The 13,208-nt window shown below is 42.2% G+C and overlaps 1 protein-coding gene across 11 annotated transcripts in view; it reads left to right on the top strand.

The window, feature by feature from the left end:
- PRKCE (protein kinase C epsilon) overlaps positions 1-13,208 on the top strand; it is a 490,916-nt gene that overhangs the window by 318,838 nt on the left and 158,870 nt on the right. For all 11 annotated transcript variants that reach the window (XM_077749323.1, XM_077749327.1, XM_077749329.1 and 8 more), the window contains one exon: positions 12,035-12,177. In XM_077749323.1, coding sequence (XP_077605449.1) covers positions 12,035-12,177 — 143 coding nt within the window. The remainder of the gene's footprint in view (positions 1-12,034; positions 12,178-13,208) is intronic.

Raw genomic sequence — 13,208 nt, forward strand, 5'->3', positions numbered from 1 at the left:
TGGGTCCTTTTCCAAGGGTTTTTTGTGTACGTTTGCTGCATGGATACCTAAACTCGCTCACTCACTCTGTTAGGTCATCTATTGCTGCGTAACAAGTTATCCTGCAACCTAGAGGCTTAAAACAACCGCTGTTATCTCAGGGTCTGCTTCCAGTTGCAGCTTGGCTAAGTGCTTCTTGCTTAGGGTCTATCATGAGCTTGTAGGCAAGCTGACAGCTGGGGCCATGGTCTCATCTGAAGGCTTGACTGGAGGAGGATCTCTTCCAAGCTTGCTCATGTGGCTGTTGGAGCCCCAGGTCTTTGCTGGCTGTTGGCCAGAGACGTCAGTTCTTTGCCACGTGGTCCCCATAGAGAAGCTCACACTATGGAAACTGGCTTCCGTCAGAGCAAACAAGCAAGAAAGTGAACAAGCCTGCCCCAAATAGAAGCCACAGTCTTTTGTAACCTCATCTCACAGACAACATCCCATCACTTTTGACATTTTGTGTCCATGAGAACGGATCACTACATCCAGCACACACACTCAGTGGTAAGGAATGACATAAGGGCATGGATACCAGGAGGACCATTAGGAGCCATCTTGGAAGCTGCCCACACTCCCCCCCCACCCCCTCACATCCATGCAGTCCTACACTCACGTATGATCAGCTCCTCTGTGAGGGCTACTCTGTCTACCCTTTTAAGAACTGAAGCTCTCATCTCTTACCTTCCATCCCCTTCCTCTGCTTGCTCTGTCTTTATGGCACCCCTACCTTCTAATATTTTAAATTACTTATACACAACGTTTCTTTCTCTCCAAGGGCCCATGAAGGCCGAGGGTTTTTTCCATCTGTTTTTCTGTTTCCCCAGCATCTACAACAGTGTCTGACACATTGGCACTCAATAAATATTTAATTAAATCGTCTGTGCCTTGTTATGTAATTTGCTTTTTTGCCAGTACATCTTAGAGTATTTCCAACTCAGTGTATGTATAAGTTACCTCATTCTTTTTAATGGCTGCTTAATATTCCACATCTTGACCATCCCATAGGTCATTTCAACGTTGCCCTCTCGAGGGATACTTACTTGTTTCTGTGGCCTTGCTATTTAAGCTGCTGCAGACATCCTCATACATGCATCTTCATGCATCTGTATGAGTAGGTATGGAAGAAAGGCCCCTAGAAGTCCTGCAATAGCTTTAAGTCCTGGGCTTTGTGTGGTTGAATCACATGAGGGGGTAATTACATAAGGGGGCTTTCGTTCGTTGTTTGTTTGTCTTTAAATAAAATCACATAAACTGTTTTCCCTTCTCTTGCCTTGACTTTGAATTTTTGTACGATTGGAAAATGCTTGTGTAGGGAGTTTAGGATCTCAGTTACCTGTCATGCCCTGGGGTCTGGTCTGTGAGTTGCCCTTATGCTGCCTACATTCCGCTACTCTCTCTAGAGTTAGAATTCACTTGAAAGCGTGGTACCCTGCTTTATGCAAGGCATCATGGATAACATGGAGATAGAGCATTACTTTAGCTTTCTACCAATCAGTGAGTCAGAAATCACTGTGAGCAAGTCGTGGGCAAGAGAGGCCTTGGGACTGGGGTGGTCAGGACAGGCTTCTGTGGGTAGATGGGGCTTGAGCTGTCCCATGAGGAGAAGGACCTGAACAGGAAGGAGGGCAAGAGGGAAGACATTTTCGGTAGGCAACCAGTTGTAAGTGGCGGGCACAGAAGGAAGAAGCAGTTCGCTGCTCAGCACCGAAATACCACAGGAGTCTGGTGGATTCGGATTCCTTTGCAATAACACCTGGCAGTGTCAGGGGACATGCTCACAAGTTCGGTGGAACGTTCCATCAGCGTTGTCATCTGAAGAATGTTGGGCAACAGACAGTTGGCCAGTCAGTCCCCGGAAAGCTGAGAATGGTGGTTCTAGTGTGATTAAGACTCCCATATCTCTGTCCGGTGACATTTGGTGCCCCGTGTGACCCCCTGGGCAGCTACCCCTCTACCCTCCTTTATCATCTCCTGCCTGGGCCTCCACAGTCTGTCACGCCTGCCGCCTGCCAACCTGCATTACATAGTTATACTGTTTCCTATTGACAGTTGTTTACCTTCTGCCTCCGAGCATGGCATGACCCACTCTAACCTTCTCTGAAATCAGACCAGTTGCCCTGCCTCGTGCTCAAGGGCCGGATCACACTAACATAAGGAGGTTGCTGCAGGACACGCAGCCATGGCGCTCTCATTGTTCTCAGAAGGCCGCTTGCTTTGGAAAAACTCCCAACAGCCTGACGCCCCCCCCCCCCCAGTGCCACCCTAAACCTCAGCTAAGAAAAGGCTGCAAACACGGAAAGAAAATCTCTCCAGAGGACAATAGAATGGATGGACGATAGAAAACAGGCGAGTGCGCTGCGGCACTGCCCAGAACGCAGTAGGAGCTTGACAGTTATGAGTAAGTGGTAGCAGTAGAATAATGATTGTTCTTTTAATAGAGCCCCCCAGCAATCCAGCCCTGTTTCTTCCCTGCATGAATTATGCAGGTGAAGCCACTGAAAATGGACATTCAAGGCAGCCTGGACAGGGAAGCCTTAATGGGCTGAGACTGGTGGCCCTTGACCTTGGTGTTCACCAGTAGTGGTGGGGTGTGGAGGGCAGGAAGGACACTGTGGGTAGTTTGTTTGGTCCCCGTTAATGTGAGTGAACCTCCTGTTTCTTTAGGATCCAGCCAGCAGGTCCACTTAATTTTACTGGTCAGTGGACTCTGGATATCACCCCCCAGCCTCCAGGGGACCCATGTGGCTGCCTGAATTATCTCAAGTTTCCCTTCCTCAGCCGGCTTTGCTGTCATGTCTCCAAACTTTTTAAAGCACTTTCAACATCACTGTCTCGTGCCATTCATTTGAACAGACACATCATTGGGATTTTTTATTTCTTACCTATTAAGAAAGCTACATGGCTCTCCCAGGGAAATAACAGCGTCCTTAAAAATAAAAAGAAAAGTCTTTGAGGGAAAAAAAACTCAGAATTTTCAAAAGTACAAAATGCATTCCCTGAAGAGTATTTCTGTTCCATGTGCCAACCCCCGCTAATTTTGTTACAACAGACAGGCTCAGCATTTTAGCAGCAGAGGGCGCCAGAGGCTAAGTTATGTCGATCAGTTGCCCTTGCTAAGAAATTCTTTTAATTTGGTTGCTTGGTTCTCCCTTCTGTCATCTCAGGAAGAGGCAGGAGGAAGCATTCACTGGGCTGGTGGACAGGAGCTTACTAAGGTGAGCTCAGTGTCAAAGGGTAGCTGCTGCTGTAGGGAGCGGGATACGGAATTTAGAACAGAGTGCTGGGGGTACATGATGCGCCTGGAGGATTTCCAGCATCACTAGCAGTGATTCAGTGAATTCGGTCAGCACCTTGGCCAAGCCGCTGTGGAGCTTCCTTATGTGTTTACGTTGTCTGAGAAAGGCCCCTCCCACCAGCGCCCCTACCTTTCACCCTCATTTTCAGTTCTGCGGACATCTTGAGCTCCATAGCTCAGTTGAACCCTCCAAACCTGAGTTGGAGTCGGGGTAGGGGTGTGATCTGTGCTTTCCCTCCTTCTAGGCCAGTGACCAGGCCATGCTAGGGCCAGGAGGAGGCCCAGCTGCCCTACTTGGTTACATTCAGAAAGAGTTGTCTCTGTGTGTTTGTGTGTGTGTGTGTGTGTGTGTGAACAGACTTTAATTTTTAGAGAAGTTTCAGGTTTGCAGCAAAACTGAGAAGGTATAGAGCTTTCCCATGTGCCCTCCACTCTCACACACAGTCCGTCTCCCCCACTAACATCATCCCGCAGCAGAGCGGTACATTTGTTACAATCAGTGGACTTACACTGACCCATTATCACTCAGTTGATGTTAGGGCTCGCTCATGGGATTGCACATTTCGTGATTTTGGACAGGTACAATGCGTTGTATTCACCACTATAGCATCACACAGAGTAATTTCACAGCTCTAAAAATCCTCTGTGCTCTGCCTATATATCCTGGCTTCTCCCTAACCTTTTACTGTTTACATAGTTTTTCTTTCCCAGAATAGCATACAGTTGGATCCTTACAACACGGAGCCTTTTCAGATTAGCCTCTTTCACTTAGCAATATGAATATAATGTCCCTCCATGTCTTCTCATAGTTTAACAGTTAATTTCTTTATAGTGCTGAATAATATTCCATTGGGCGTGCCACAGTTTATTCACCTGCTGATGGACAACCTGGCTGTTTCCAAGTAAGGGTTATTAGGAATAAAACTGCTGGAAACATTCTTGTGCAGGTTTTCATGTGGACATAAATTTTCAGCTCATTTGGGTAAATGCCGGGAGTATGATAGCTAGATTGTATGGTAGAGTATATTTGGTTTTGGAAGAAACAACCAAACTGTCTTCCAAAGTGGCTTTACCATTTTGCGCTCCCACTAGCAATGAATGAGAATTCCTATTGCTTCATACATATCCTCGCCAGCATTTGGTGTCCATGTTTTGGATTTTGGCCATTTTTATAGGTGCGGTAGTGGTATTTTCAGTGTCGTTTTAATTTGCAATCCCTTAGTGACATATCATGTTGAACATCTTCAATGGATGCCATCTGTATATCTTTGGTGAGGTTTCTGCTCAAGTCATTTGCCCAGTTTTTAATTGGGTTGTTCATTTCCTTATTGTTGAGTTTTAAGAATTCTTTGCATATTTTGGATAACAAGCCTTTATCAGATTGTCTTTTGCAAATATTTTCTCCCGTCTGTGGCTTGTCTTCTCAGTCCCTTGACAATGTCTTTTGCAGAGCAGAAGCCTTTACTTGTAACCAAGCCCAGCTTATCAGTTCTTTCTTTCCTTGATCATGCCTTTGGGGTTGTATTTAAAAAATCCTCACCGTACCTAAGATCACCTAGGTTTTCTTCTACCTTCTAGGAGTTTCATAGTTTTGAGTTTTATCTTTAGGTCTGTGCTCCATTAATTTACCTGATGGATGTGAGGTCTGTGTCTAGATTCGCGTGTGTGTGGGTGTGGGTGTGTATGTGTGTGTGTGTGTGTGTGTGTGGGTGTGTGTATGTGGGTGTGGGTGTGGGTGTCTTGGTGTTTCAGCTCTCTTTGTTGGAAAAAACAATCTTTGGTCCATTGTACCCTTGCTCCTCTATCAAAGATCAGTTGTATAATTATAGGGATCTCCTTCGGCGCTCTCTGTTTCTGATCCGGTGATCTATTTGTCTTTCACCAATATACACGGTCTTAATATACCTTTGTGAATAAGTCTTGAAGTCAGATAGTCTCAGTCCTCCAAAGTTGCTCTTCTGAATATTGCGTTAGCTATTCCAGGTCTTTGCCTCTCCCTATAAACTTTAGACTCCCTTTGTCAATATCCACAAAGTAACTTTATGGGATTTTTTATTGAAAATGCCTTAAGAATTGACATGCTAATAACACTAATATTTCCTACCTATGAACATGGAATGTCTCTCCCTTTGTTTAGTTCGTTTTTAAATTTCTTTCATCAGAGTTTTGTAGTTTTACTCCTATGGACTTTGTACATATTTTGTGAGATTTATACCTAAGTATTTTTCAGGTGCTAATGTAAATATCATCGTGTTTTTAACTTCAGATTCCACTTGATCATTGATGGTATATATGAAAATAATTGACTTTTGTATATTAGCCTTGCATCTTGCGTCCTTGCTATAATTGCTCATTAATTATAGAAGATTTTTTTCAGTTCTTTGGGATTTTCTAGATGGACAATCATGTCATTTGTGAATAAAGACAGTTTTATTTCCTCCTTTCCAATCAGTATACCTTTTATCTCTTTTTCTTCTCTTATTGTATTATCGAATACTTCCAATACAATATTGAAAAGGGATAGTGAGAGCAGACAACCTTGCCTCATGCTTAAAATTAGAAAACTTCTAGTTTCTCATCGGCAAGTATGATACTAGCTTTAGGTTTGTTGTAGATGTTCTTTATCAAGTATAGGAAATCCTTCTGTATTTCTTGGTTGCTAAGAGATTTGATCATGATAGGTGTTGGATTTTCCAAATGCCTTTTTCACATCTATCAATAGAATTGTGTGGCTTTCCTTCTTGAGCCTATTGATGTGAAGGATTCCATTAACTGATTTTCAAATGTTGAGCTAGTTTTGCATACCTGCGATAAGTCCTACTTGTTTGTGGTTTATATTTATTCTTATGCATTGCTGGATTCAATTTGCTGGTATTTTGTTGAGGAGTTTTACATCTATATTCATGAGAGGGCTGCTGTTGTCTTTTCTTGCAATATCCTTTCGGCTTTCATCTTCCAGAAGATATTATAGAGAATCAGTATAATTTCTTTTTTTTTTTTAATAGTTTATTGTCAAATTAGTTTCCACATAACACTCAGTGCTCATCCCCACAAGTGTCCTCCTCCATGCCCATCCCCCCACCCCCACATCCATCAGTCCTCAGTTTTTGTCAGCATTCAAGAGTCTCTCATGGTTTGCCTCTCTCCCTTTCCCCCACCATTTCCGCCCTTCTTCTCCCCCTTGTTCCTCCGTCAAGTTCCTCCTAATCCTCCTATACGTGCAAACATATGATATTTGTCCTTCTCTGCCTGACTTATTTCGCTCAGCATAACACCCTCAAGGTCCATCCATGTTGCTACACATGGCCAGATTTCATTTCTAACTTAAAGGTTTGGTACCATTCACCAGTCAACTCATCTGGGCCTGGTGCTATTTTGGAAAATTATTAATTATTGACTTGGTTGCTTTAATTGACCTTTTACATTGTCTATTTCTTTTCTGACGTTTGGTAGAGTTTGTGTCTTTCTGAAATGGTTTTGTTGTATCCTGACAATTTTGAGAAGTTATATTTTCATTTTCACTCTATTCAAAATATTTTTAAATTTCTCTTGAGATTTCCTCTTGACCTCTGTGTTATTTCGCAGTGTGTTATTTAATTTCCAAGCATTTGAGGATTTTCCAGCCATCTTTCTATTATTGATTTCTAAGTTAATTCCACTATAGTCTGAAAGCAGACATTGTATGATTTTTTTTGTTGTTGTTGTTCTTTTAAATCTGTTAGGGTGTGTTTTATGGCTCAGAATGTGGTCTGTCTTGGTAAATGTGCCATGTGAGCTTGAGAAGCGTGTGTACTCTGCTGTTGTTGGAAGAAGTAATTGCTAGACATAGTAGTCAATTATATTCAGTCGATTGATGGTGCTGCTGACTTTAACTATGTCTTTAGTGATTTTATGCCTTCTGGATCTACCCGTTTCTGATAGTAGAGTGTTGATGTCTCCAACTATAACAGTCGATTCATCTGTTTTCTCCTTGCAGTTCTATTTTTCCCTTGCATATTTTGATACCCTGCTGCTAGGTGCATGCACATTAAAGATTTAATGTCTTCTTTGAGAATTGATCCCTTTATCATTATGTAATGCCCTTTGCTATCCCTGTCAACTTACCTTGCTCTGAAGTCTGCTCCTTCTGAAATTAATATAGCTACGCCTACCTTGTTTTTATTAGTGTCATCACAGTATATCTTTCTCCACGCCTTTAATTTTAATCTAAATATGTCTTCTATTTAAAGTATATTTCTTGTAGATTATTTACCTCAAAACCACAATGAGATACCACCTCACACCTGTCAGAATGGCTAACGTTAACAACTCAGGCAACAACAGATGTTGGTGAGGGTGCAGAGAAAGAGGATCTCTTTTGCACCGCAGGTGGGAATGCAAACTGGTGCAGCCACTCTGGAAAACAGTAAGGAGGCTCCTCAGAAAATTAAAAATAGAACTAGCCTATGACCCAGCAATTGCACTAGTAGGTATTTATCCAAGTGATACAGGAGTGCTGTTTTGAAGGGGCATATACACCCCAATGTTTATAGAAGCACTATCAACAATATCGAAACTATGGAAAGAGCCCAAATGTCCACTGACGGACAAGTGGATAGAGAAAATGTGGTACATATACACAATGGAATATTAGTCGCCAATCAAAAAGAATGAAATCCCGACATTTGCAACTGCATGGATGGAACTAGAGGGTATTCTGCTAAATGAAATTAGCCAGTCAGAGAAAGACAAATATCATATGACTTCACTCATATGAGGAATTTAAGATACAAAACAGATCAACCTAAGGGAAGGGAAACAAAAATAATATAAAAACAGGGAGGGGGACAAAACATAAGAGACTATTAAATATAGAGAACAAATTGAGGGTTGCTGAAGGGCTTGTGCAGGGGGAGATAGGCTAAATGAGTAAGGGGCATTAAGGAATTTACTCCTGAAATAATTGTTGCACCATATGCTAACTAACTTGGATGTAAATTTAAAAATAAATAAATTAATTTAAAAAAATTTAACCTCAAAAAAAGGTATATTTCTTGTAGATTAAATATAATCAGATCCTGTTTTTTGATCCACTCTAAAAATATCTCTTAATTGGCATACAGTTGACCCTTGAACAACACAGGTTTGAACTGCGTGGGTCCACTTATATGTGGATTTTTTTATAGTACTGTAAATGTATTTTCTCTTACTTATTACTTAATAACATTTTTTCCTCTTTGTTAAAAGAATATAGTATATAATGCATACAAAATATGAGTTCATCGACTATTTCTGTTATCCATAAGGCTTCCAGTCAACAGTAGGCTACTAAATGTTAAGTTTTGAGGGAGTCAGAAGTTACGCTTGAATTTTTTACTATGCAGGGGGTCAACACCCCTAACTCCTATGCTGTTCAAGGGTCTACTATATTTAGATCATTGACATTTAAAGTGATTATTGATATAATTGGATTAATAACTACCATTTTTGCTGCTATTTTCCATTTGATGCCCTTGTTCTTCCTATTTTTATTCCTTTTTTTCTTTTTGTGTTTTCAGCTATTTCATACGATTCCATTTTCTCTTTTTTTTTTAACATATCAATTACTCTTTTTTTGTTTTTTACTTATCTTTGTGGTTGCCTAGTGTTTGCAATATACATTTACAATTAATCCAAATCCACTTTCAAATAACATTCTAATGTTCCAGGGGGTAATGCAAGTGCGTTATAGTAACAAAATAATCATAAGTTCTCCCTCTCCATATAGCATTGCTGTCATTCATTTCCCTTACACATAGGCACACATATTTATATACATATGATGCACATAAGCATACGTAAGTGGGTGTATTTTTGCCATTATTTTGAGGAACTGTTATTTCCTAGATCAAGGAAGACTAAGGAAAACCAAGTTTTTATTTTACCATCACTGCTCCTTCTCTGATGGTCTTTGTTTATACAGATTTGAGTTTCTGACTGATGCTGTTTTCCTTCTCCCTGAAGAACTTCTTTTAACATTTCTTGCAAGACAAGTCTGCTGGCCACGAATTCCCTCAGTTTTTATTTGTTTGAGAGAAGTCTTTCTTTCTCCCTCACTTTTGAAGAATAATTTCACAGGATACAGAATTTTATGTTGGTGGTTTTTTTTTTTTTTCCTCAGGACTTTAAATATTGCACTCTGTTCTCTTTTGCTTGGTTTCTGGGGATGAGTCAGATGTAGCTCTTATCTTTGCTGCTCTGTAGGTCAGGTGTTATTTCCTTCTGGCTTCTTGCAAGAATATTTTTTCTTTATCTTTGATTTTCTGAAGTTTATGTATGACATGCCTACGTATAGTTTGTTGTTGTTGTTATTATTACTATTATTTTGTCATATATCCTGTTTGGTATTCTCTGAGCTTCCTAGATCTGTGGTTTGGTGTCTGACATTAATTTGAGGCCATTCTCAGTCATTTTTGCTTCAAATATTTCTTCTGTTTCTCTCTGTCTTCTTCATCTGGTGTTTCTATTTTATAGTCCCATCGTTCTTAGACAGCCTCTCTTTTCTTTAGTCTTTTGTTTTTCCTCTTTGTTTCTGTTTTGGAAGTTTTTTTTTTTGACACATCCTCAAACTGAGAGATTATTTCCTCGCCCGTGTCCATTGTACCAATGGCATTGGCAGAGTGCCCAGCAATGGCATTCTTCATTTCTTTTTTTTTCATTTTTTAAATGTTTATTTATTTTTGAGAGAGAGAGAGAGAGACAGAGCATGAGTAGNCAATAAATAAAAATTAAAAAAATATATTTAAAAAAATGAACTGTTTTTTTTTTTAATTTGTTTTTTAGTTTAGCAAGGGAATGAGCAGGAGAGGTGCAGAGGGAGAGGGAGAGAGACAGAGCATGAGTAGGGGAGGGACAGAGAGAGAGAGAGGGAGACACAGAATCTGAAGCAGGCTCCAGGCTTTGAGCTGTCAGCACATAGCTCCACATGGGTCTGAAACTCACAAACCCTGAGATCATGACCTGAGCTGAAGCTGGATGCTCAAGAGACTGAGTCACCCAGGCTCATTGCATTCTTCATTTCTGTTAAGTGTTTGTGATCTCTAGAATTTCCTTCTGATTCTTTCTTAAAGGGATTTCCATCTCTCTGCTTATATCGCCTATTTTCACATGCTGTCTACTTTATTGATCAGAGCCCTTAGCAAATTAATCATAGCTGTTTGAAATTCCCAGTCTGATAATTCCGACATTCCTGCCATGTCTGGGTCTGGTTCTGACTGCTTGCGCTGTTTCTTGAAACTGTGTGTTTCACCTTTTTAGAATGCCTTTTAACTTTTCTTGATAGCTGAACGTGGTGTACTGGGTAAAAGGAACTGCAGTAAATAGGCCTTTAATAAGGTGGTGGCGAGGGTGTGGGGGAGGGGAAGCATTCTATAGTCCTATAATTAGATCTCAGTGTTTGCCTGAACCTGTGCCTCTGAACTATGAGCTTTGTGAGTGTTACTCAGTGTTTACTGTTTTTCTTTTCCCTCTCACCTTAGGTAGGACAGTATGGCTGGAGGGGGCTGGAGTTGGGTATCTTTCTTTTTCCACATGGAAGGCAAGAAGACACTGGGTTGGGTATTTCCCTCCTCCCACAGGCAAAGCTACAGCAGCTAGCTGGGGTATTTTCCTCCCCCCGCAGGTCAGGTAGGATCTGATAAAACTACAATAGTTGAGGTTCTTGTAAGATAGTTTCTCCTAAAAGCAGGCCTTGTTAAGAACAAAGGATTCTGGTTTATTTCAAAAACAGTTACTCTNCCCCCACTGCCGCCAGAAGCATAAGGGAATTTTTCATCAGGGTTTACTGTGAAACCCTGGTCAAACTCCTAGAAGCAAAACTGACAAAGATGTGGGGGCCCCTATGACTGACCGGGTCAGCCCAGAGTTCAGACTCTCAACCTTGTCCTCCCAGAGACTCCAGCACTTTGCCAATTTTGCTTCGGTTTCCCGGCCCCGGCCCCTCCCCACAGAGGTTGCTGCTGGGGACTTTCTGCCCCGTGAGTTGTGGTTCACTGTAGCTACCCCCCAGTCTGTCTGGTTCATTTTGGCGGCAGTGTGTGCCCTGTGACCTTCCTTCTCTGGTAAATCTGAGAAGAGTGGGTTTTTCGGTCTGTGTTCAGCTTTGTGCTTGTTGGGACCCAGTGATGTCATCCAAGCTGGAAACTGGAATGGTTGATATTTTCACTTGAGATGCTCTACGCCAAGGACAGCTAAGTGATGTGGGCAAAACAAGGCTTTCAAGCACAGCTTTTATTCCTTTGAAATTGGAGTTTAGATTTGAAAGGAGCCCTGGAGGTCACCTTCTTCAGTGGCCTCGCGTTCAGATGGGCATCTCAGTAGGCTCTACCGCGGGCACTTCTCTCTGGGTAATATTCCCACATTTTGGCAAAGTAGCAGAGTGTGCTGTGTATATGCAACCCATTTGTGCTCAGGATCCACATGAACTTTCTCCAGATAAGCCAGCTACGTTCTCTTCCGGTCACTGGTCTGTTCCCTGAAAGGAAATGTAATGTGTTCTTCATCCACCAACAGTGATCTCTGTCGGGTGTTTGGGTGGATGCTTTTAGTTCTGTGTGATTTTTATCTTTCTCTTTTTGTCTTTCTGCATTTTCCAAATTCTGTCAAATGACCACGTATTACGTTTATGAGCAGAAAAAAACAACGAGGTAACATTTCGGTCATGAATGTTGGAGGTCTCCTCTCTGTGTCTCCTCACAGTCTGCAAGATGAACGTCCATCGCCGCTGTGAGACCAACGTAGCCCCCAACTGTGGAGTAGACGCCAGAGGCATTGCCAAGGTCCTGGCTGACCTAGGCGTCACTCCAGACAAAATCACCAACAGTGGCCAGAGGAGGAAAAAGGTAACTGGCTATTTGGGGTGTTTCTGGAGCTCTGTGAATCCATTGTCTCTGTGCGGGCTTCCTGAGAGCCCCATAGAGTGAGCTTCTAAGATCGCTGGGTTTGAGATGCTGCACTCAAAAATAGCACGTGCTTAAAGGGGAGGGAAAGAAAAGAAAAGAAAAGAAATCAGGCAGGTGACATTAAAGTCTCCTTCAGTTCCAGAAGTTGGGGGGTTGGGGGGGGACAAAGTAAGTTCCATTCCTCGGGGAAATATGAGATTGAGGACTTTGGAATCCCCTCTAGAAAAAGCACCATTCTAGACAAGGAAACAGGCCTATCTGCCTCCAGAACTGGAATGAAAGCAATGTCAGTGTTTGAACTTCGCCCCCTGGTATTACTGTAATGAGGATAAATGGACAAAAAGCTGGAACCACATTCTTTTCTAGGGAGCAAGCCAAGAAGATCTGTGCTAGTGCCCGCACTCAGCTGCCCAAGGGACATGGTTAATGCCCCGTGACATGAAACATCTGGGCCTTTCTTGGGAGACCCGAGTCCCATCTCTACCCGTGTGACATTCGGAATGTCACTGGGAAGAGATCCATTTGCTAAAATGCTATTTTGGTAAGTCAGGGCCCACAGATGTAAACAGAGCTAAAGGCATCCATAGCATTTTGTTTGAAGGCCCTTCTTAGCCTTGGCTCCCAGCCTAGAAAATGTAAGAGTCTTTGAAAGAGTCAGTTATGAGAAAATCAGAACCATGTTTAACGGGGCAAGAAGTTCTGGTGGAGGTGAGAGGCAGGCAGTGGTCCTCATCGCCTGGGACCAGGCATTCGCAGGCACTTGCTAGAAAAGTAAGCTTGACATCGGGTGCTCTACACTTTTGACTCCCAATGTTCTCCCCAAATCCTGCCCTAAAATACCTTCTCAAGGGCTCCATGTTTGCCTTCTTTTAGAAGCTGCCCACGCCCTTTCCTGGGTGCCTCTCAAGAGAGCCCTTTCCCTTGAGTGAGGAGGTGTGGATGGTTTTCATCTTCTTAAACTCCTCCTTCTC

The sequence above is a fragment of the Crocuta crocuta genome, unplaced genomic scaffold (genome assembly GCF_008692635.1).
Source record: "Crocuta crocuta isolate KB4526 unplaced genomic scaffold, BGI_CrCroc_1.0 scaffold118, whole genome shotgun sequence".
NCBI lineage: Eukaryota > Metazoa > Chordata > Mammalia > Carnivora > Hyaenidae > Crocuta > Crocuta crocuta.